The following is a 26,390-nucleotide window of genomic DNA, read 5'->3' on the forward strand; positions in this document are numbered from 1 at the left end:
GGTTGATGGTTAGCATTGATTAGGGAGGTTTAATCTTCCTTGATTCAAATCTAATTCATCTTGATCAAATGATCAAGTGAGTGGCTTTGCATTAAGGATAGATTGCTTTCTAAATCATGCAAAGAACTTAAACCAATACAAGATCAATTCTCATCTTATTTTTTGGCATGGCAAGTTGTTGGAGTTTGATTCACTAGTCAAGACCTCTAACTTGTGTTGTTGCCTACATTATTATTGACCGGCCTCAGATAGTTGTGACTTCTACATAAGTCCAATTACGATTGCTTAACATAGCGCTAAATTTGCCTTATGGCACACTAACTACTAACACTAACCATTAACCATTGACATTTACTTTTTGCTCTTTACATTTATGCAATTTACTATTCTTGTACATATTATTCATTTGCTTTTCCCCTTTTGCTCATTTGAGCACATGTTTATGTTAATGCAATTTGCCTTTTGCTCACTTGAGCACATAATTGTGTATATATTATTGTGCTTGTGTTTTGTTTTGATTGTTGTGGACCAAATGCAAAGAAATGGACAAATGGACTTAGTTTCTAGGACTTTCCCTATGCAAATTGGAGTAAAAGGACCTTAATGTTGAAGATGGATTAGAAGAACCAAATCTCTAAACTCACTCTTGTCCATTCTTGTTTTACTTCATGGAACTTTTGATGTGTGTGCTCTTGTGCTAGGGAATCCTACGAGAGCTAAAATTGAAGAACCATTGCCATGTTCATCCAAAGTGAAAGATACAAGATACATTGAGGATCTCTTAAGAGGCTTGTTTGATTGTTGCTTGAGCTTACTATTATTTTTCTTGCATATTCCAAAGGATGGAAGCTACTTGGATCATCAATATGATCTCAAGAGAGGAACTCCATTTGTGGTCTTGTTTCTTATCCCTTATCTCTTGTATGATTAGGACTTTAGCCTTTCTTCTTCTTCCCTCCACTCTAACCCAGGACAAAACTTTTGTGCAAACATTTAACACCTCCTTTCAAACATTAGAAACCTAAGCCTTATGCTTTTGATTTTCAAACTTTCTTTTCATAACACTTATTTTGAATTGAACTCCTAAATCAACTTTGACCATATTTTGTAAATACTTTTCATTGGTAAATATAACCCATTCAAATACTTCTTTTTGTGGTTTCAATGGCCACTTTCTAAATCAAACTTTTCATAATCTTTAGCTATTAGGTTTGAGTTATCCTTGAGGTAGATGTAATACTGTTAGCTGGGGATTTCGACAGACAGTTAAAAGGTCTTTGGAAATATTAAGTTTTGAGAATAAGCAAGAAATGACTGTAGCAAAGTTGTTTTAATTCTCTTCATGGGTAAGCGATTATTTGCTGTCGAAGCCTGGAACTTAGAAGATTTCTGGGTTTTCATAAAGCTCTCTTCGACATAGGTGTTTACAGGGTCGAGACTTCAAACGGAAGTATTTGAAATTTAAAACAGAGTCGTTTCGTCAGATCAACACGTGGAAACATCTAAGATATGCAACGCTTAGGAACGGCGAATGTGGCAGTCATACATGTAAAGGTCGTTAGGGTCGATATACTATAAATAGGGATCTTAGTTTTAGATTCAAGAAGTGTTCAAACAAATATACAGAAATTCACAAAATACACTCGAAGTACCGGAGCGAGAGAAAAGAGTTTTACGCTGAAAATGTATGTATGAAGAACACCATAAGTTTCGTTCATGTTATGTTTTTCATACCAATTGTTTAAATCAAAGTATTTTTACTACCTTTATCTGTCGAATTGCCCTTACTTTTCAATAGTTTATCATTACTTTTCATTTCTGCATTTACATTCTGCCAGAATCTTCATTTCCAGTACTCTCTTAAAACATAGAGCATTTACTCTGAGTCATTTATCCTTACCTTTCCTAAGCCTTTTCACTATCTTTAAACCTTTTAATACCAAGTCATCATTATTTACTTTGTTCATAAAGTCATAAGTTTCGCTTAGAATTGTTGTCTAAACACTTTTGTCATTCACAAATTAGAAACACACGTAACTATGAGTCAAATCACAATAATAACAATTCTTAAGACACATGTCCTAGGATCAATCTAGTCGATCCTGCGAGTTACCAAAAATATACAAATTTGGAAGACTAGCGGTTGCTTATCAGAAATCACTAGTAAACAAATTGGCACACCCGGTGGGACCGTGTCAAAAGGATTAGTGATTACAATAGTTGTTTTATTCGCAAAATTGTCGTTTTTCTTTTGGTTAAAAAATTAGTGTTATATGATCCTTAGAAGTGGCAGGGTAGCCAATAATTCACAACCTATAACCAACGGAAAAAACACAAAAAAGATGGTTAATACAACCAGTCAAGGGGAACAGTCCTCCCCCCAGGGAGCGGGCACAATCGGAGCAAATTTGATTAATGTGTCCACTGAAATCCCTAATGCACAGGCCATACCAACGACTGGATCCATGGCCTTGCATAATTCGATAGTAATGCCTATCATATCAGGCGCGGCAGATATGCCTGCAGTTTCAACCCCTAGGCCACCAGGATTCGAAAACTTTAGGCCTGTGAGAGATTACCCTTATGGAATGCCATCAACTGCCATGGCAGGGCTTCAAAATAATTCTTCCATATATACTCAACCACATAATACGGTTATTTCGCAATCCAAAATTCTGGATCCGGCATGAACCACATAAGTCGAAATAACCAATCACAAGGGATCCCTGCCCTACTACCTACCCTTACAACGAATAATCAGGCAGCCTTTAGACAACAAATGGATGCCAGTAACCATGATATGGTAGGAGTTCTGGCCAGAGAAATGAATATCATTTTCTCTCCGTTAATACAGAATGTGAATAGGACTAATACTGACAACACCCAAACATACCAACAATTGTCAGCACAGATGGGATGCATAGTAGATTTTCTAGGCGCCCCACAACCTGTTGTTCGACGTAGGCCAAACCAGGTTATAATCCAGGGCGAAGAACCAATGATAGATCAGGTTCGACCACAAAGGCAAGCCCCTGACAAAAGAGTCATGGGGGCAAGATTGGAATAATAACCAATTCGACGGGAAGTTCCTGAAGAACAACCTAGGAGAGTGATAATGGTTAATAGAGGCCAGGACGCAGACGAAGTAGTTCATAAGGTTAGGCGGGAAAACATGATGGAAAATGACCTAACTGGTATGATAGAGAGAATCATGGCCCATAATGGTCTAAACACAGGACTTCGACGGCCAAACTATTCTTCTCCTCTGTCAGAGTATGTCCTGCAAACAGAATTACCAAGGGGTTGTAAAATCCCTAAGTTCACCAAATTCTCAGGGGATACAAGTGAATCCACTATAGAGCATATAGCCATATACATGACTGAGGCAAGGGATTTGGCGAACAGTGAGAACTTGAGGATGAAATATTTCCCTAGTTCTTTAACAAAGAACGCCTTCACGTGGTTTACGACTTTACCACCAAATTCCATAGATGTTTGGCCCCAGTTAGAAAGATTGTTTTATGAACAATTCTACATGGGCCAAACTAAGATAAGTCTTAAGGAACTAGCCAACATCAAGAGAAAATTCACCGAACCTATAGATGATATCTGAATAGGTTCCGCTTGTTAAAATCTAGATGCTTTACAATAGTACCTGAACACGAGTTGGTCAAAATGGTCGCTGGAGGTCTGGACTATTCCATCAGGAAAAAGTTAGACACCCAGCATCTAAGAGACATGTCCCAATTAGCAGATAGGGTTTGACAGGTCGAACGCTTAAAATCTGAAAAGGCCAGAGCGAATAAGAATTATAAGAAAGAAAGGGTTGCTTATGTCGAATTCGAAGACGAAGAGTCTGAAATTGCTGAAGACCCCTATGGTCTTGAGGAATTCGAAGTAGATTTGGCAGAATTAAAAGAAGCACCACCCTACGCCTGCAAATTACTTACACCTTCGAACGGCAGAAATCCTGTCGAAACTGAAAAGAACGATAGGTTTCCCAAAAAGACTTACACATTTGATGTCTCCAAATGTGACGAGATCTTCGACCTATTAGTAAAAGATGGCCAAATGACAGTGCCTCATAATACCAAGATTCCCCCGTTAGAACAACGAAAGAAACGAGGTTTCTGTAAATATCACAGTTTTTTGGGCCATAAAACTTTACAATGCTTTCTTTTCAGGGATCTTATTCAGAACGCAATCAGAGATGGCCGCCTCAAGATCGCCGACAAAGGAAAAAACCAGATGAAAGTTGACACTGATCCCCTTAACGTTGCTGAGACCAACTATGCTGAGCCTGTCGAAATCAACATGGTTGACGTAAGGGAAGTGAAGGTTGCAAAAGCAGCAGGAACTGGAGGCTACACATTGGACGGAGAGTAGGCTACTGATGGCCTAAGTAACGACGTTTCCTTTGGAACTTCTATCAAGGGAAAACAAGGACCACTGAAGGTCTTAAAGGGAAAACAACCGAGGCTACTGAGGGCCTAAGAAAGAAGTTCGAAGCAATTTCAATCATTGATGACGCTAGTCTGGGCGTCAACATGGTAGACATGAAGCAAATTCCCCCAGAAATGGAGGAAGTGGAGGAATGTTTGAAGATGGAGTAGGAAGGGATGAGATTTGGCTATCCCAAAGCCAACGAAAGCCTATGCGAGTATCTCTGGAGATGTCACATAAAGAATGATGATATGTTGTTGGGCCCAAGATGCAGCATCAGGATCTCTCGAAGGGTGGCTGAAGATTACGAGAGATGGCAACGGACAAAGACCGAGAGAAACTGGAGGAAAGAAAGCCAATTGCAGAAGGTGTATCCCACACCAGGAGAAAGCCTTCTGGGTTTCATTGTGCGCTGCTACAAATATGAAACAGAATGTTTGATGTGTCCCAGGTGTGGGGCCGTGTATAACAGAGAATTAGCCGAAGCATTCGAAAGAATCCCATATGACCAAGGTTGGGACAGACATGGAGGATATCCAAACATGTATAGCTTCGACAAGAGGGGAGCACCTATGAGACCAGATATCCATCACCCAAGGGCGAAGAGAGTCATGTTCAAATTGCCAGCAGAAGTCCCTGAGGACAAGTGGACTCAAGCGGAACCGAAGAAAGGAAAATGGAGGAGTTTCAAAGATGGAGGAAGGACCTCGTGGGCGTACAGAAAACAATTTCAGGCGTCTAAAAGAGAGACTGTCAGGTTAGAAAATTACAAAGGAAAGAACCCTATGTCGAGATCCCAATGGAGAAGTCATCTAAGGATGAGGAAAGAAGAAAGAGAAATGAATTAAAAAGAAACTGGAGGATCCAGCAGCGTCAAGAATCCCCCAAATATCATGGATTCGACCAAACCACCCGTAGGAAGAAAGTTATTTCCAGATGAAAACATAACTCAGAAGGTTCAGAAGGAACAAGCGAAAGAAGAGGAAATGCTCACAGATGATTTCGAGTCTGACGGAGTGTCTTCCGTGAATATGAATTGTAACGTGGTCTCAGTTTTGCCACACGAGTATAACCAGGAAACAGAGGTCGAAGATAATGAGGAAGCGGACGCTGCAGAGATGGCGAAGCATCAACCAGTGTGTTATTATGTTTTGAACAGTGGTGCTGTCGAAGAACATAACGCTATGTTTGAAAGGCCACACCAGGGGATGCAGAGTCACCTCAAACCCCTATACATTAGGGCCAAAGTGGGACAGGTGGGAGTGAATAAAGTCTTAGTGGACGGGGGAGCAGCCGTCAATTTGATACCCCAATTCATGTTGAAAAAGATAGGGATGTTCGACACTGACGTCAAACCTCACAACATGGTGCTGTCAAATTATGAAGGAAAGATAGGACAAACGTTGGGCGTCATACAGGTGGACTTAACTGTTGGGTCAATCACAAGACCAACGATGTTTATGGTAATACCTGCAAAAGCAAATTACAACTTACTACTAGGGAGATAGTGGATACATGGAATAAGAGCGGTCCCTTCGACTATGCATCAAAGAATATCTATCTGGAGAGAAGATGGCGTGGTAGAGAATGTCAAAGCTGACCAAAGTTACTTCAGGGCAGAAGTAAACCATGTGGACAAGAGAAACTTCGACAGAAATTTGGCACACATAGGACCGTGTTACCCAGCAGAAGAAGGCTACGCCCCAAATAAAAATGCCTTGTACTTTTTGACTCTCCACCCAAATGGCTTCCAGTGGGATAGAGAGATTATGGGAGACCCAGAAATAGGAGAATCATCTGAGATACGGCCAATAGGCTGGGATGAAGACCTGTAATATGACTGAGTCTTCTTTCTTTGAAAAGATTTCGGCCTACATGGCTGAGAACAAAAGACAAGCGGCTCTCGAAGCCGAGATAACAAACATGGCTAACAAGGCCACATATAGTGAAATCTGTAATACAGGACCAGGGGAATTCTTTGAACCAAAACCCCCTGACGAGCAAGTACCCGTGGAACCAGCAGAACATAGGTTGGACACCATCTATGAAGAAGAGCCTATGGGACTTGAAAAAGATCCAGTAACGTCAAGTGCAAAGATGTTAGCAAAAGATCCTCTCGAAGAGATTGATCTCGGAGATGGAAGTGCAAAAAGAATTACCTACATCAGCGCTAAACTGGACCCCAAGTTGAAAGCGAGAGTGATTGAATTACTAAGGAAGAACAAAGATTGCTTCGCTTGGGATTACGACGAGATGCCTGGTTTGAAGAGGGACCTGGTCGAATTAAAGCTGCCTATAAAGGATGGCAAGAAGCCCATCAAGCAGACTCCAAGAAGATTCGCACCAGAAATCCTCACAAAGATAAAAAAAGAGGTCGAAAGACTTCTTCGTTGCAACTTCATCAGGACCACAAGGTATGTCGATTGGATTGCTAATATTGTCCCTGTTATTAAGAAAAATGGCTCTTTGCGAGTATGTATAGATTTTCGTGATCTAAATGCAACAACCCCTAAGGATGAGTATCCAATGCCTGTGGCAGAGATGTTGGTTGACTCAGCCGCAGGCTATGAGTATCTCAGCATGCTTGATGGATATTCTGGCTATAACCAGATTTTCATCACAGAAGAAGATGTTTCTAAAACAGCTTTTCGATGTCCAGGGGCAATAGGCACTTATGAATGGATAGTCATGCCTTTTGGCCTAAAAAACGCTGGGGGCAACATACCAGCGAGCAATGAACTCTATATTTCATGATTATATAGAGACATTCATGCAAGTATACATAGATGACATTGTGATAAAATCTACGTCGGATGAAGACCATCTATCCCATCTCAGCCAATCATTCGAAAGAATGAGAAAACATGGCTTAAAAATGAATCCTCTTAAGTGTGCATTCTTTGTGCAGGCTGGAAATTTCCTGGGCTTTGTGGTCCACAAAAAGGGGATAGAAATCAATCAGAACAAGACGAAGGCTATTTGGATACCAAAGCACCATCAACCAAAAAGGAACTGCAATCATTATTAGGAAAGATAAACTTCCTAAGAAGATTCATCTCGAATTTAAGTGGTCGAACTCAAGCCTTCTCTCCCCTTCTGCGCCTGAAACAAGGCAAGTTCGAATGGAATGACGAACACCAAGAGGCATTCGACAAGATCAAACATTATTTGACAAATCCTCCTATCTTGGCACCACTGTGTGGAAAGAAGCCTATGAGACTGTATATATCAGCTTCCGACACCACCATAGGTAGCATGTTGGCGCAAGAGAATGAAGATGGCGTCGAAAGAGGCATTTACCACCTTAGTAGGGTTTTAAATGATGCAGAAACTAGATACACTTCAATAGAAAAGTTGTGTCTTTGTTTGCATTTCTCTTGTACTAAACTTAAATATTATATAAAACCTATTGATTTATACATCTCTTCGCATTTGGTGTCATCAAGTATATGTTATCTAAGCCAATAATGCACAGTCGAATTGGAAAATGGGCTTTAGCGCTCACTGAATACTCTTTAACCTTTATGCCTTTAAAGGCAATGAAGGGACAAATAGTATCAGATTTTATTGTAGACCATGCACTGGTCGAAAATCCTCAATTTCAAGTTGAGTTGAAACCTTGGAAATTATTCTTCGACGGTTCCACTCATAAGAATGGAAGTGGGGTTGGGATAATGTTAATTTCTCCTGACAGAATTCCAACAAAACTCAAATATAGAATTGAAGGTCCCCTTTGTTCCAACAACGAAGCAGAATATGAAGCTCTTATTGCAGGACTTGAGGCTTTGTTGGAATTAGGGGCAACTGGGTCGAAATTAAAGGAGATTCAGAATTAGTAATCAAGCAACTGACGAAGGAGTACAAATGTATAAAAGAAAATTTGATTATGTACTTCGTCATTGCGAATAGGTTACTCAAAAAATTCGAGTACGTCGACATAAAACATGTTCCTAGAATAAAAAACCAAGAGGCTAATGACTTAGCACAAATAGCCTCAGGGTATAGAATTTCAAAAGAAAAGCTAGAAGAGCTTGTCGAAGTAAGAGGAAAGGCAATGGCTGCCAGATTATCTCCGACGGATTTGGAAAGCACCCAGTTAGGATATACTAACAAAGAGGAGTTTGAAGTATTGGCCATTGATACCTTGATAGATACAGACTGGAGGAATCCAATTATTAATTATCTCAAGGACCCTTCGACAGACACAGAAAGAAAAACCAAGTACAGGGCTCTATCTTATATATTGATAGGGAATGAATTATTCAAGAAAACCCCGGAAGGAATCATGTTGAAATGCTTAGGAGAAAGCGAAGCTTACTTGGCATTATCCAGTGTACACAGTGGAGCTTGTGGATCACATTAGGCAGAACATAAGATGAAATGGTTGCTTTTCAGATATGGAATGTATTGGCCCACCATGTTAAAAGATTGTATAGAGTTTGCTAAGGGTTGCCAGGAATGTCAAATACACGCAGGAATTCAACATGCTCCTGCAAGCGAACTTCATACGATTATTAAGCCTTGGCCCTTCAGAGGTTGGGCATTAGATCTAATTGGTGAGATTATACCCCATTCATCCAAAGGTCAAAGATACATACTTGTAGGAATTGACTATTTCACTAAATGGGTCGAACCAGTACCTCTAGTAAATGTGGACCAAGAGACTGTTATCGAATTCATTCAAAGGCAAATTTTATACAGATTTGGAATCCCAGAAAGTATAACAACAGATCAAGGATCATTCTTTATTGGTCGAAAGATGCAAGAATTTGCGAAGGAAATAGGGTTCAAATTATTAACATCCACGCCCTATTATGCTCAAGCCAATGGGCAAGTTGAAGCAGCCAACAAAGTAATAATTGGGCTAATCAAAAAGCATGTAGGGAAAAAGCCAAAAAATTGGCACAAAACTTTAGACCAAGCACTATGGGCTTGCCGAACCTCCCCTAAAGAAGCCACTAACACTACACCTTTCCAGCTTACATTTGGACATGATGCAGTACTACATGTCGAAGTCTACTTACAATCAGTAAGAATCCAAAGACATGGAGAAATCCCATCTGATTTATACTGGGAAATGATGATAAATGAGCTGGTGGATTTGGACGAAGAAAGGTTACATGCGTTAGAAGTGTTAAGAAGACAGAAGGAGAGGGTAGCAAGGGCATACAATAAGAGGGTCAAAGGTAAAACTTTTACTACGAATGATTTAGTATGGAAAGTCATATTGCCTATGGATCGAAAGAGTAAGGCATTAGGAAAATGGTCTCCACATTGGGAATGACCTTTTCGAATTCTAAAAGCCTTTTCAAACAATGCATACGAAATAGAAGAACTAGCAGAGGATCGGAGGATCCTAAAAGTAAATGGAAAATACTTAAAGAGGTATAAACCATTTATGCACGAAGTTAGAATCATAACAGCATAGTAAGTAAAGAACTATCATGACCAAAATGGAGAAGATATTTAAATTCAAAATATGTGCCAAATTGGTTTTCGTCTGAATCAAGTTACAAGTAAACAAGAAGCGAACAAAGCAAATATAGGAGGAAGTCAAAAAGGAATAGTGGCCCTCATTCGATCATATTTCCTCTTCGCCAAGCCAATCTTATACTGAACGGCCGCTTGAACTCCTCTGAGGCGTGTAATATCTTCGTTCATAGCCGTAGCTTTTTCGACGTGGTCCACGTTTTGCTTCGCCAGATCATCAGCTTCAGTACTATCCAATCCTCGGATAGCAGCCTGCTTCGCCTTAGCATCAGAAATCTTTTGCTGCAATTCTGCAATATGAGATTCCCAGAGGCGTATCAAAGCAGTGTAAGTGTCGAACTCTGCTTGGCCTGATTTTTTGGAAGTGGTTAACTCCTCAGAAGCTTGTGAAGTTCGAAGGGCATTGTCAAATTCAATGGCTTGAGCTTTTTCAGTCGATAGAAGCTTAGCTTTAGCATCTACCTCCCTATGATATTCAGCACACACTTGGTCAATGAGGTTTTGAATATCAATAAGGGCTTCACCTACATCAGTGGGGCAAGCAGTGATGTTAATTTTGCTTATCAGCTTCTTTATGCTAAAGCTTACCCCCATATTATTCTTTAACTCATCAAAGAGATTTACGTCAAAAACTGCCTTCTTCACCCGCTGAAGGATTTCGTCATGTGATGCTTCGTTTGCACTAGCACCAGATTGGGTCGAAGCTCCAGAAACACTTTGCTCTGAAGAAGAATCTCTTTGAGCCATCATTAACCTCACATACTTGAGGGGATCATTTTGTTTTAAATATCTTTTCTCTTCCTCAGTAAGTGGTGTCGGTGAAGTTTGGGTGATAGATGGTCGAACTTTGGTGGGACTTGAGACCGTATCGACGCTGGCATTACTAGTTCCAGTTTGATTCCCCTCAGCATCAGCTTCTGCCATATTTATGTCTTCATCTTCTCGAAAATACCCCTCAATTTCGTCTGAATCCTGATCGTCCTCATCAGCATCATTTGAAGGGAACGCAACCCTGGTGGGAGAATCACTAGGAGTACTCTCAGAGTTTTCTTTCCCTGTTGAGTCCTTCTCGTCAACGTGCTTAGAATCCCTTTTACCATCTTCACAAGGGGAATAGGTTTCTTCTTAGTTCTGAGCATTATCTTCTTCAAGATTGTGAGCCCCAGTCGAAGAGCCTTTGTTTCAGATAGCACCGTTGACTGTCGGAGGAGGAGATGGATTCATACCACTCGAAGGATCGCTTTGATTGGCAATAGAAATGAGGGGAGTGGTGGCTTTGTCCTAAAACTGAAATGTTAGATTGGAAATGTGAAATTTGTCGAACAAAAGAATACTCAAGGTCGAAGCATACCGGTTGGACCTCTGGATCGGAGGCATTGCTCCCAAAACGCTCCAGCTCTGCAGCACTAGAGGGTTGGGATGGAGTTTTCTTTGGAAGAGGAGGGAGAATGGTGGTTTCGACACCCTGTTGTTGATTTGGTTGGAAAGGGGAAACTGTGGCCTTATTCTTCTTCTGTTTCTTCTTAAGTGGAGTAGGAGGAGTATCCTCTTCATCATCTTCGAGAAGAATGACATTAGCAGGAGGAGTTTTTCTTTTCTTGGGTGTCAAGGGAGGCTTGCCACTACCCTGAAGAAAGAAAATCATAAATAATTAGCAAGAAATTCGAAAGAGATAGAGAAGTTATTTGATGTAATACCTTTGAACCCTTTTTCATTTTTTCTGGAGCGGCACCAGAAGGCACTCCCTGGCTCGAAGAGGCAGTTGGTTTGGAAGCAGTAGTCGAACTAGCCTTCGCCACAGGTTTTTCTTTCTTCACCATCTTCCTTTCGACAGCTAAAGAAGGATGTGAGTTAGTCGAAACATGCAAATGGTTAAAAGACTAGTAAGAAACGAAAAGAAGTTGTAAAACCAAGAGATCCAAACATTCCACACCTTCACATGCCGGAGAAGTAATTCTCACTGCAGATAAATCGAAGTGAAGGAAGCCTTTGAAACTGTCTAAGGTATGTTTGGTAGCAACTACTCTTTTTGCAAGCTTTTGTTGGTCATTTTTTAGTATGTTAAAAATGTTCCCACACGTGAACCAGTAAGGGTAAGGGGGGAAAAATGACAAAGCAAAATCTGCACTGGGTAACTTTGGGAATTTGGGTGGTTCGCACTCAAAAGCCAAGTCATATTTCAATTCAGGTTTTACAGTTTTGAGAGATTTTCTTTTGGCAATCTGCTTTTCAAATTTTTCTTTTAAAATTGGGGCTGCATAACAAACAGTGTCAACGATGTTCGTTAGGTTATAGACAGTTTCAAAGTACTTTTGGAATGCTTGGATTTCTGCAGAATGAGTAAGCTTACCCTTGGGGACATTTTCCTGCAAAGATGAAAAAGCCTTCGTTAGACGTTCTTTGATTTCAGCAGTCAAAAACATGTTCTTGGAATAGAAATCTGTCCATCAAGTGGCGAAACCATTGGTGGAATAGAACGATGGTTGGGAGGCTATTAATTGAAATTCGACAAAATTGGCATGGAATTCTTTGTGGACGGCGATGTCTCTAGCGCTCCATTTAGTTCCCGCGTAGCAGATCTCGCGCTTTCGTTTGAATAAAGAGAAAGGGATAAGTTGACACAACCCAAATTATCGAAAGACAAAATTAGGCTGGTAAGCCAACAGACACATGTGACTCTTCACTGGCAGAATCCTAGAAATAAGTAGCCTTGGAAGGAGAAAGGCACGCCATATCTCTTCAATCTCTGTGTTGGCATTTTTCACAGCGTCTTCGAGCGAGGCAGTAAACCAGGAAGGACCATGCGTTCGACTGGAGAAAGGAGCCATCAAAGGAAGTAAATGATGACGTTTCGAGAACAATAAAGTGTACTTGGTGAGGGAAGTTTGTAAATTATCAACATTATCAGCTGGAGTCAGTCGTAGGAGTCTGGTGCCCTCAATACTTCGATTCATTATCTCTGGGGCATCTTCTTCGACGTTCCCTCGTGTTGGCAAAAAGGATTCGAAAGTGGCATTAAGCCACAATTGAAGAAGCCAATAAGGCCCAGATAGTAATAGATTGGTGCCAGCTTCGTATTCCTTTAGCTTAGCACTAGTTGATCCTAGACTTTCGTACAAACTAGCCAATAAGAGTTCACTCAAACACACTCTTCGACCAGCATGCAATTGGTTAGCGAGCGTTAGAAATATCTTAGCAACTTATAGAGATTTGCAGTAAAAGAAGAATTTGGACAACCATAGACCTAAGAATGCTATGTGTTATATATCAGAAACTTCTTCACCATCAACATGATATAGATTAATGTAAGTACTGAGTGAAGCGTTCTTAACATTGAAATCAATCAAGTTTTCATAGTCTTGGTAGGAGTCGAAGGTTTCTCCTGTCGGAGGAAGTCCAGCAATGGCAGCTACATCGAAAAGTGTGGGAGTCATCATTCCACAAGGAAGATGAAAGGTGTTATAGGTACTATCCCAAAAATATAGGCTGGAGAGTAATAAAGGCTGGGAATAACTAAATCCAAGCTTCGACATCTGGATTAGGTCAAAAATACCCAATTCTTTCCAAAGTGAGGCTTTCTTCTTCTCAACTTTTGTTAACCATGCAAGATAGGATTTATCTAGGGTTGGACAAGACCGAAAAGGTCTAAAACTATTAGTAATAAAGTACAGTTGAAAAGCTTCTCTCTGGTTTAGATCCTCATTGTCTTTAGAAGAAAGGGTTTTGTTAGCTATGGGTTTAGTAGTATGGTGACAAGGAAAAAATCGAGCACACTTTTCTAAATGTTCGTCAGATACTAATGGGCCTAGAAACCCTAAAGCATTTCCAGAAAGAAGAGAAAGAACCATTACCTGAGAAGCGAAGATTGCTTTCTGTTCTTTCAAGAGTTTTGGAGCAGTGATGTATTCTCGGTCCCCAACAGTGATGGTTGTGCTTGTTGGAATGTTTTGGGAAATGGAACTCTTTAAATATCTAACACCTTTGATGTTCTTTGACTATTTTTGTTGCTCGTCAGAAGACATTATAGTAGACTTTGGAGATTTTGAAGGATTAGGGTTTAAGGAAGAAGAAGCGTTTTTCAGAAAGGCTGAAGAAGATGAACTTAGAGAGAAAACTGGAGATTTTCGTGAAAAGAGAGAGAAAAATGACAAATGTGCTTTTATAATGCTGAACCTGTGAGGCTGACTGGTTACGCTTTACTAGGATAGTGGGCCACGTGGAAGTTTTTTTTCTGAGAAAAGTGGACAGGGAATACTATTCATTTTCTTGGAAGTTGAAGCTCATGATATCATATAACTGCACACACGTTCTGATGAGACGTTTTGGAAAAGTTAATCATGATTAACTAACAAACGTGGACTTTTAAGACTATGAAAGGTCTTTGGTCGAAATCTGGTAGATGCAAAAAATGTCCATTTCTACAGTAATTTGAAATAGACATTTCTTGGGGGCAATTTGTTAGCTGGGGATTTCGATAGACAGTTAAAAGGTCTTTGGAAATATTAAGTTTTGAGAATAAGCAAGAAATGACTGTAACGAAGCTGTTTTAATTCTCTTCGTGGGTAAGCGATTATTTGCTGTCGAAGCCTGGAACTTAGAAGATTTCTGAGTTTTCATAAAGCTCTCTTCGACATAGGTGTTTACAGGGTCGAGACTTCAAACGGAAGTATTTGAAATTTAAAACAGAGCTGTTTCGTCAGATTAACACGTGGAAACATCTAAGATATGCAATGCTTGGGAACGGCGAACGTGGCAGTCATACATGTAAAGGCCGTTAGGGTCGAATTACTATAAATAGGGATCTTAGTTTTAGATTCAAGAAGTGTTCAAACAAATATACAGAAATTCACAAAATACACTCGAAGTACCGGAGCGAGAGAAAAGAGTTTTACGCTGAAAATGTATGTATGAAGAACACCATAAGTTTCGTTTGTAGCGGTGTATTCGTTACCATTGGAGATATTGACTAAATCCAAGGTAAATCATACAAAGTCGAGTCGCCACCACACTTCTATTTATCCAAAGGAAAGGTTAGAAAGCGAACAAAAACCTAAAAAGTTTTACAAACAAAACTAGTAAAAGAAACAGAGATCTGGGTAAGGGGGTTGGTTATGCAATGGGAAGGTGTTAGGCACCCAAAACATCCTAGGTACTCCTAGGGAGCCCTTTTCACGCTTGTTGCAAAGGTTATTGTTTTTTGTGAAAATTTTATTTGTGCAAACATGATTGAAGAGATGAGAAAAGAATATACAAGTTTATTTACATTTTGTGTTTGGATGGATAAACCCATTGCCTACGTACCCTCTTATAAAAAGATTAGGATCAAAACCTCGTAGTTCGGGTAAAAAATTTCAAAACAAATGAGTGGATTGATTGGTCCAAAAGCCTTAAGGTCTTTTGTTATCAAAGGGAGAAAACTCAACCTGAAAAACCACAAGTCCACCATGTGAGGATAGCTTCAACATGCTAGTGAGGGGTTAACCCTATAATAAGCATGGAAGGCTCATTGTCCATCACTAAGGACATAGGTGAGTATTACATCTACCACAAAGGTAACTCAAACCTAATAGCAAAAGGTTATGGAAAATTTGATTAAGAAGTGGACATTGAAACCATAAAAGAACATTTGAATGGGTTATATTGACCAATTAGAAGTATGTACAAAAATGGTCAAAGTTGACTTAAAGATTCAATTCACAATGAGTGTTATGAAAAGAAAGTTTGAAAATCAAAAGTATAAGGCTTAGGTTTCTAATGTTGAAAATAAGTCAAATGTTTGCACAAAAGGTTTTTTGGTTTGGGTTAGGATGGAGAAGAAAGGTATAGTTCTAAAGAGAACAAAAAGGTGAGGGAATAAAATCACACTAGGAGTTCCTCTCTTGAGATCATATAGATGATCCAAGTAAGTTCCCATCCTTTGGAATAAGCAAGCACAAAGCAAAAGCAATAACACAAGTCTCATGAGAGATCCTCAATAAAAGGAAACAGAATGCCAATACATGGACTTATATCTGACTCCTAACAACAAAATGGAAACAGAATGCCAAAACATGGACTTACACCCGACTCCTAACAACAAAAAGGAAACAGAATGCCAATACATGGACTTATATCCGACTCCTCGCCATAGCATATAAACATCAAAAGCAAACACATCAAAAGCAAACAAACAAGCACACACTATATACATACAAGAGGCTCAAACAATGGGTGGGCTTTAGTCAAGAGGGGTCATATCAACCTCGACAAACAAGCCAAACTGTACAAAGGTAATCTGTAGCTCTTAACGTCTAACATTGAAAGTTAGGGTGAAGCTGATCAAAGATGGTAAATGAGGATGAGACCTCATGCTCTTAACCCTGGCCTGGGTGAGCTCATGATAAAGAAAGCGTGGGGATCCAGAAAGTGAGATCCTATTCCACTTGACAGACACTGGACAAAGATCTTGGGTACATGTTCAGAAGCATCAGCACGTAGTGCGAGCATAAAGAACGACTCACTGAATAACGGGGGATTGGCTACTAATCCCTTCTATCTGTCAATTGCCTCTTCACTTAGGAGGACTTATCAAGTAGCACATGCCTCATCTTGGAGGTCTTTGGCAAAATTGTAAACAAACACAAACAGAGCCTCTTAAGGAGGACTTGCCAGCAAAATGCCTGCCAAAAAGGTGACAGGACTTCCAGACTACATGAAGTAAGAGGATAACTACCTAAGTGGTGTATCAACCACAATCCAAAGGTCAAGCAAGAGCTAAAAGCAAGCAACTAATGTACCTGTACAAAAGCTAAACAGTTAATATCTCAGTCAGAAAACCAACAGACAAACAATGAATCCTTCACAGTTACACAACTCAATGAACAATGCTCAAGCATTCAAATGAACTCAAGGGCTCAAGCACATCAACTTAAATCCCTGCAAAACAAAAAGAAGTCAGAACGCAATCCAATTTGCATCTCAAAAGGTGAGCAACTCAACCATTAATGCTAAATGTCCAAACCTGAAACACAAGTCAAGGTTAGTTCATGTACAAAACACTAGTACAAAGACTAAGTTCAAAACCAAACTAAATGATCAAAACAGAAACCAATCTTTCACATATTGCACATTCAAACATTCAATAAAATGTCCTCAAAAGGACCAACATCAGTGCACAAGGCAAGTACCTCAAATGGCTCATGCTATGCAAAGACCAACAAATGAGCACAAAATGGACATCCAAATTAGAAAATCCAAATGAAATCAGAAATGTATGCAATGGCTTTGAAATATTTTATGCAAGTTCCACATGTCATGAACAATCAATATGCAAAAAATCAAATCCAGAAGAGTTCAAATGATAGATGAATAAAAATGCACAAATGCAAGGTCAAAAATGTGACACAAATTGTCACACTACATCTTCATGTGTCACAAACAATGATAGCATATGAGAAAAAAATTCAAACCAGTGCTCAAAAATCATATCATGAGTGAAGATCAAGCATACAAAAAATCAGATCAATTGGATCAAAGATGAAGATTTCATAAAGCATTGAATGCAACATATCAAAATAGCACAACTTCAATTCAAAAATTCACAATTAAAAAACCAGACCTCAACAAATCATGAAAATAATATCAAAAAATAACTAGACATTAAAACAGAACTATGAAAAAAAATTAGAGTTAATTTGGATCATTTTTCAATTTTTAATGATTTTTTCAAATGAGCAAAATAAATGGAATATGCATGGAAATAAAGGAGGGAAACAAAACAATTTAAATCAAATACGGAAATATCATAACCACACGATCTGGCGCGCTAAAGAGATCCACGGTCCAAATTTAAACCTCAAAACGCACAGCTTCATTTAACACAGTCATCAACACACATCATCAGTCAACAAACGCGTGGCAAGGTCAAACAAATCAGAACCAATCATACACACGCAAGCAGCTACATGGCAACACGCAAGCATAAATGAAACGATGCGTTTCATTAATCTACATCATCAGCACACTCAGCAGTCAAAGCAAGCGTGGCACGGTCAAAGCAACAACAGCCTATCAAACAGACATGCAAGCGCCTACGTGGATAACACATGGCATAAACCCTAAGTTGAACCAGACGCCGGAGCTGTAGCTCCGGTCGTCTTCTCCGGCCACACACATGGCGGAGCTCTCAATTTTTTTCCAGAAATTCAATATGCGCACATCATTCGAACCGCTCTCTCACCAGGAATCCAAATATCATATCCATTCTTCCTAAATCATGCTAGGTTTTCCAGATCGAAGTAAAACATTATTGAGATCAAAACTTATATTCAACAAAGCATGCTCAATTCTAAGCCAAATCAAAATCTAAACACATCTACATGCTCCACACAACCAGATCTACACAACTATAACAAGAAAACAGCAAAAGGAGAGGATCGATTTGAAGTCACCCTGAACTTGAAGTTTCTGAATTCGTGTTCTCAGGTGTTCTACAGCTCCAGATCTACTCTACTTTACTCCTCTTGAAGCTTTGTGCAAAAAGAATTGGATGAAAACACCTGGATCTGCTTCAATTTCAAGCTTCCATTTCCATGAGATTGCACTTGATTTGCTCGAATCTGGATTGAATTGCTCAAACCAATGGTTGATTCTTGCTCAATGAAGCATGATGAACAAGATTATGCAAGAATTTTTGGTGTTTGTGTGAAGAAATTCAAGAATCGAAGAGAGAGAAAATTTGTAGGTAACTTGAAATTTTGAGATCTGAAAATTCTCTTATCCTCAATTATGGTTAGGGTTTGGTATTTATATGGCCTGCTAATCACACTGAAATCCAATTAAGCCTTGTATTAATCATGATTAGAGAGATGTGGATCAATTTGCAAAAAATGCACAATGAGGTCCCATGCACATGCTACACGTGATAAGCTCCATGTTAAGCTTCAAATTTACTCAAAATCAACCAATGGTCATGATGGAATGGTTGTCTTGCTTGTATCATAAGCCAAATTTGAATTATGGAAATTCCCTCTAAAATGTTCATGTGGAAAATATTGAGTATTCACACTCTTTCCATGCATGGCAATGGTTCATTTGAAAAGTCTTGAACATGAGGAGCATTTTGCAAAAAGAATGGACCAAATTGGAGCTTTGTATCAAAAGTTATGTCACTTTGAACTTCCATGCACACCTTGAGATCATTTGGCCATAACTTCTCAACCATTCATCATATGGACATGAATTAGGACTTTTTGGAAAGGGGGGACAAAGATCTACAACTTTCACGTTCACCAAAAATCCATTTGAAACTTCTTTGAAATTGATAAGTCAGGTTGAATGTGGACCAGAAACTTGCCATTTTTGGAAACTTGAGATTACAGGTCATTTTCCATTTTTGGAAACTTTTGCCATGACTTCAAAATCTTCAAGATAGATGTTTAGAATGACAAATGGACTTTGTTTGAACATGATTGAGGTGCTTAAATTCATCTCCCCAACCTCAAAGCCCAAAGTTGACTGCACAGTTGACTATTTGGTCCCCATATGACCTTGAAATGCTTTGATGAACTTAAGCCTAAACCACTTGGGGAAATTGCTTCAAAATGAAACCCTAGCTCATGTAAGCTCCTTGTAATGATCATGTGGTCCTTATCTCAATAAAAATATCTCATCTCTTGCACAAAGGATCTTCTTGAAGCTCTTGACCTGGTGCTTGCTTAAGCTACAACGAAAAAGTAAATGACATATTTTTGTGCTTTTGGTTAGTAAACAAAATGATAAAAGCAATGATATACCATGCAAGCATGCTTGGTGATCTCAAACCACTCACAAGGAGGTCCCACCCAAAGGGAAAGGAAGCCAAGATGCTCAAAGATCCTTGAGGCCATGTAATGCAATGCTATGATGCCATGAGGGATCTTAGGGACAAAATTGGGGTCTTACAGATGCCCCTATTTAAGGTCATTCTAGCCGGAGAAGTGAAGGTTAAAATCTTCGTCTCGACGAGGTAGAATGGGCTTAAATAATAACAAAGAGACAAATTTTGGTCCCTAAGAGACCTCATGATGCAAATGTATGTATGCAAAACAAACAAACTCTTGTGGGGATATGTGTCCACAAAGAAGAAAAGACATTGGAAAAAAAAGACAATCCCTAGGATTAATACACTCACTAGGGATAGAGACTCTATCGGGGACTCTTATGGGGATAGCAAAGAAATGCGTGAGCAGGTCACGACTCAGAGCTTAGGGAGTAAAAGACTGAAACTGCGTGAGCAGATCACGACTTGACACTAGGGAAAAGAGTTTCCAAAGGGAATAAATCCATTGGAAAGACTCAAGCTGACTCAAAGATGCATGTATTGGGGAATATGCCAACACAGCAAAACTATCCGCAAGGGATACCTCGGATAAAAATCCGGACTCAAGCTGGGGAAAGACTTGAACAAAATATCCTTGCCGGGGAAAATGCATGTATTGGGGAATATGCCAACACAGCAAAAAGAGAATCACAACAGAAACTCCGCTGGGGAAATCTAAAAAGACTCTCCAGGGGAAGCAAAAGGATGAGGTTTTACCGGTTACTGGGTAACAAGCTCAATAAGACATGTGATCTGATCACCGATATAAGAGTGAGAGAACAACAAGCTCGGGAATAATGAATATCTAAGACCAGTATAAGGGTGAGAGATATCAATCAACCAAATCATCTGAGGAAGACCTAAAAAGGTATATCTCAACTCAGGAAAATCTGACTCCACAGGGGACCGAAGTCATAATAGGGAGCAGAAGGAAGGAACACCAGAGATACCGGTTACTGGGTATATAATAGGTGACCAACCAAAGCATGAATTGGGGAATATTCCCAAAACACTCATCATCCGAAAGGAGGGATGAAAAAGCAAACTCGACTTACAGGATAGATATTCGATTCCGCAAAGGGAATACGAATCTTACTCGACTGGGGAAGGACAGAAGGCTTCGACCAAAGAGTTCATGAGATATATTATCTATTGCCGTCAAAACATAGATAATATACTCGCATGGAAGATTATCCATAACCAGTTACTGGGTTAATAAAGGATAAATCGACCGAGGCATGAATTGGGGAATATTCCCAAGACACTCATCATCCAGAAGAGAGCAGAAACGCAAATTGTTTATAGGATGGATATTCGATTCCGCAAAGGGAATACGAATCTTACTTGAATGGGGAAGGACAGAAGGCTTCGACCAAAGAGTGCATGAGATATATTATCTATTGCCGTCAAAATGTAGATAATATACTCGCATGGAAGATTATCCACAACCGGTTACTGGGTTAATAAAGGATAAATCGATCGAGGCATGAATTGGGGAATATTCCCAAGACACTCATCATCCAGAATAGAGCAGAAACACAAACTTATTTATAGGATGGACATTCGATTCCGCAAAGGGAATACAAATCTTACTCGAATGGGGAAGGACAGAAGGCTTCGACCAGAGAGTGCATGAGATATATTATCTATTGCCATCAAAACGTAGATAATATACTCGCATGGAAGATTATCCACAACCGGTTACTGGGTTAATAAAGGATAAATCGACCGAAAAAAGAAAGGCATTGGGATACCAAAACTAGGTATATAATGATGACCCATTCAGGAGAGAAACAATCGTTACCAACAACAACAGGGTAGACGAAAGATGACTCGCCGGGGATAAATTGCAAGCACAAGGCAATGATCCAGGAGACATATCACCGGTTACTGGGAGATATGCTCAAAAAAGGGGGAGTAACAAACATCACCGGCAAACGGTAAATGAAAGAGGACCCACTGGGGATAAAATTTCTTAATCAGAGCAATTATCCGAAAGAGGAATATCAATACCGAATATTGGATAATGACAACCATCAAAGAGGGGATTACATCTACCGGATACTGGGTAGAAAACCACGGAAAAGTAACCGTCATCAACTAGGATGAACAACAAGGGTTAACTCTGCGAAGGGAGGAACAAAGGGTTTACAACTACCGGTATAAGGGTAGAAAACCACAAACTCCGCTAGGGGAAGAAAGTAGGATTTACAACTACCGGATACTGGGTAGAAAACCACAAACTCCGCTGGGGAGGAAAAAATGGGATTTACAACTACCGGTATAAGGGTAGCAAACCACAAACTCCACTGAGGATAAGGTGAATAATTTACTGATTACTGAACAATTATTCATTTACCACAGGGAAACACCAGAGACAGTCACAACAGGCCAATTTAGGATCAAACCAAAAAGGCAAACTGAATCAAGACTCATCCTAATGAGGATATAACTAAATAGGGGAAACCATCCCAATATATGTGTTGGGAGGAAACAGAAACAACCGTCCTCCACGAGGATATAACTCAGTGGGGAAAGGCAGGAAAGATAAACACTTTCTGCTTAAGGGGATGACTCTATATGGAGAGATCAGACACCGACATCTGCTTGGGGAAATATAAATCACCAACTAGCAGTAGACAACAAACAATGATATATGGCAAAGAATGCAATATGAATACCTGAATGTTATAATTATGCATGTATATGCGTGATTTATGTTTGATGAATGTCGACAAACAGACATATCTAACACAAACAGGTCCAGGAATCAACCACCCGGTACTACATCTCAAAAGAGAAATCCAGGATCACCGGAGAATATACAATCTGCCGGGATCAGAGACAACAACATCACTGCAGGGATGAATCATCAGTCTCAGCTGGGAAAAAGGTTCATTGCACAGGCAGAAACTGCCACAAAAGTAACTCTACAGGGGAATCAGAGATATCAGCAAATCATAAATCTCTGTAGGGGAATGAACAACACTCATTCCGACTGTGAACCGAATCACGACGCAAATAAGTTCTGCTGGGGAGACCACTCCGCCAGGAAAATTATCAAAAAAGGGGTGATGGATCTTTGTGGGGATACAACCACCAACCAGAAGCTCCCAAAGGTCAAACGAACCAAGAGCTCTCACCTGCTGAGGAGGAAGGAGGCTAAAATACCTTTACCATACACTCTGCTAGGGAGGAAAAACACAAACGGCTCCGAAGGAGGCATCAGTCACAGCCGGAGAAAAGAGTTCATTGTGCAGGCCGAAACTGCAAGGAAAGCAACTCTACTGGGAGATCCATCTGAGGGATATAAGAGGAATCTGGTGATACAATACCAAGTACCAAACTCACCAAGGATATCACACCTGCTGAGGGGAAAAGAATCGCTCAAGTAGAATATGCCACACAAGCAACTCTACTGGGGATCAGAGATACCAGGAAAACACCATATCTCTGCAAGGGATAAATCAACACAGATAAGATCCAACACACCAACAACTCCGCTGGGGATCTATCTGAGGAAATATCAATATCTCTGCTGGGGATGGCATCATCATAGATAATATCCAACACACCAACAACTCCATTGGGGATCAATTTGAGGAAATGAAGGAATTCTGGGGATCAACCACCAAATACCGATCCTTCCAAGTGGACACTTCAACTGAGGAGGGAAAACCACTGCTCATCTGAAGTGAGGGGAGGTGAACAACCTCAACAAGCACTCTGGTGGGGAGATAACCCACAACACAATTCTGGGAAAAGAGGATATAGTCATTCCAGGGATATGAACAAATGTCTTACCCTGTTGGAAATCATGCTACCCTTGGGAGAGCACTGAGAATTCCTTAAGTATCCTTTCATCATGGTGAATGTTCACTTTGTTAAAAAACAATTTGTGAAAATTTTTTTTGTTTAAAACAATGATATTTTTTCAATTAAAACATGCAAAACATTTTTTGAATAGAAACAAATAAGAGTGCAAATAATTGGATAAAAGCTCGAGTTTATTTGATGGAATGGTAGCCTGCAAATGACAAGACTCCATAGATCTTTTACAAGTTTGAAATTGGTGATATATATTGGAAAAAGGGTACATTTAACATAATGACCATCTCTCCACCAATTCCGAGTTCGATGTATTCGAAGCTTCAGTTGACGATGAGTGAACGAGAATCTCTGACGGATGACAGATGTAGAACACAGTCTTGTTAAGATGCAGTTACTTGCCAAATCCCTAATTTTTGCCTAGATTGCCCCAGGATGAGGTACTCAATCTAGCGGGATGCAAATATTTGTTTTTACATGTCTCTAACTTTTGCCTGGATCGCCCTTTCGGGTTTTCAATCCACCGAGACACTCATTTTTGCCTAAGTTGCCCTTTCGGGTTTTCAACTTAGCGAGCTATTCTATTTTTATTTTTAGCCGAAGTATTTCTTGACTGCATCTGAATTCACAGGACGAGTGAAATCCTCCCCATCCATAGTTGTAAGTATCAAAGCACCGCCTGAAAAGGCTCTCTTAACTACATATTGACCTTCATAGTTTGGAGTCCACTTGCCCCTGGAATCGGGCGCGAAAGACAAGACTTTCTTGAGCACAAGGTCACCTTCTCGGAACACACGAGGCTTGACCTTCTTATCAAAAGCTTTCTTCATTCTCTGCTGATATAACTGACCATGACACATGGCAGTCAATCTCTTCTCTTCAATCAAATTCAGCTGGTCATAGCGACTCTGAACCCATTCAGCATTAGTCAACTTGGCTTCCATCAAGACTCTCATTGATGGGATCTCCACCTCTACTGGGAGTACGGCCTCCATGCCATAAACAAGAGAGAAAGGGGTTGCCCCTGTTGAAGTGCGGACAGATGTACGATATCCATGCAAAGCAAATGCCAGCATCTCATGCCAATCTTTGTACGTGACAACCATCTTCTGGATAATCTTCTTAATATTCTTATTAGCAGATTCAACAGCCCCATTCATCTTGGGTCTGTAAGGAGAAGAATTATGGTGTGCAATCTTGAACTCACTGCACAGCTCTTTCATCATCTTATTATTCAGATTAGATCCATTATCAGTAATGATCTTATCTGGCACACCATAACGGCATATGAGTTGATTCTTGATAAACTTCACAACCACCTGCCTGGTCACACTTGCATATGATGCAGCTTCAACCCATTTGGTGAAGTAATCAATTGCTACGAGAATAAACCTGTGTCCATTGGACGCTTTAGGCTCAATCATGCCAATCATGTCAATTCCCCACATGGAGAAAGGCCATGGTGATGAAATCACATTCAGAAGTGTCGGAGGAATATGAATCTTATCCGCATAAATCTGACACTTATGGTATTTCTTCACATATTTGCAGCAGTCAGACTCCATTGTCAGCCAATAGTAGCCTGCTCTCAACATCTTTCTGGCCATGGCATGTCCATTGGAATGAGTACCAAATGAACCCTCATGGACCTCAGTCATCAACAGGTTTGCTTCGTGTCTATCCACGCATCTGAGCAGAACCATGTCGAAATTTCTCTTATAAAGCACTTCGCCATTGAGGTAGAAACTGCCTGCCAATCTCCTCAAAGTTTTCCTATCTTTCACAGATGCCCCAGGCGGGTAAACCTGGTTCTGGAGGAAACACTTGATGTCATAATACCATGGCTTATCATCTTTTACTTCTTCAACTGCAAATACATGAGCTGGTCTGTCCAAGCGCATCACAGTGATATTGGGAACTTCATTCCAATATTTAACCACAATCATGGAAGTAAGTGTAGCAAGAGCATCTGCCATTCGATTATCATCTCGAGGAATATGATGGAAGTCAACCTCAGTAAAGAACGTTGAAATCCTCCTCGCATAATCTCTATATGGAATAAGACCAGGCTGATTCGTCTCCCATTCACCCTTGATCTGATTGACAACGAGGGCCGAATCACCATAAACATCAAGATGTTTGATCCTTAGATCAATGCACTCTTCCAATCCCATAATACAGGCCTCGTACTCAGCCATATTATTCGTGCATTTGAAAGTTAGCCTGGCTGTAAAAGGAATATGTACGCCCTGAGGAGTAATAATCACTGCCCCAATACCATTTCCATACTGATTTACAGCGCCATCAAATACCATACTCCATCTGGAACCAGGCTCTAGCCCTTCATCAAGTGTAGGCTCATCACAATCTTTCATCTTCAAATACAAAATCTCCTCATCTGGGAAGTCATACTGAACTGATCACTGATGATCCTTAATAGGCTGATGTGCCAAGTGGTCAGCCAAGATACTACCTTTAATAGCCTTCTGAGCTCGATACTCAATATCATACTCAGATAACAACATCTGCCAATGGGAAATCCTCCCGGTTAAAGCAGGCTTCTCAAAGATGTACTTGATTGGATCCATTCTGGATATCAACCAAGTTGTATGATTTATCATATACTGGTGTAAACGTTTAGCGGCCCAAGCCAAAGCACAACATGTCTTCTCAAGCATTGAGTATCGAGACTCACAATTAGTGAACTTCTTACTCAGGTAGTAAATAGCATACTCTTTCTTCCCTGATTCATCTTGCTGACCGAGAACACAACCCATTGAGTCTTCAAGAA

General features: G+C 40.0%; 1 protein-coding gene across 1 annotated transcript; it reads right to left on the bottom strand.

Moving 5' to 3' along the window:
* Positions 1–9,996: 9,996 nt before the first annotated feature.
* Positions 9,997–12,356, bottom strand: LOC127096456 (uncharacterized). The gene is made up of 5 exons (XM_051035022.1): positions 11,867–12,356; positions 11,631–11,767; positions 11,285–11,560; positions 11,127–11,214; positions 9,997–11,033 (listed from the first exon to the last, which is right to left on the bottom strand). The coding sequence occupies exons 1-5, from the start codon at positions 12,354–12,356 to the stop codon at positions 9,997–9,999; spliced, it is 2,028 nt and encodes a 675-aa protein (XP_050890979.1).
* Between the last annotated feature and the right edge of the window lie 14,034 nt (positions 12,357–26,390).

The sequence above is a fragment of the Lathyrus oleraceus genome, chromosome 6, assembly GCF_024323335.1.
Source record: "Lathyrus oleraceus cultivar Zhongwan6 chromosome 6, CAAS_Psat_ZW6_1.0, whole genome shotgun sequence".
Taxonomy (NCBI): Eukaryota; Viridiplantae; Streptophyta; class Magnoliopsida; order Fabales; family Fabaceae; genus Lathyrus; species Lathyrus oleraceus.

Bases quoted from the DNA above. Each gene is read 5' to 3' on its own strand.
- LOC127096456 (XM_051035022.1), bottom strand. From the start codon at position 12,356: ATGTTTTTGACTGCTGAAATCAAAGAACGTCTAACGAAGGCTTTTTCA. The intron at 11,768-11,866 runs GTGTGGAATGTT...ATCCTTCTTTAG, and splicing joins TACTTCTCCGGCATGTGAAG to CTGTCGAAAGGAAGATGGTG. The intron at 11,215-11,284 runs GTATGCTTCGAC...TTTCAGTTTTAG, and splicing joins CCGATCCAGAGGTCCAACCG to GACAAAGCCACCACTCCCCT.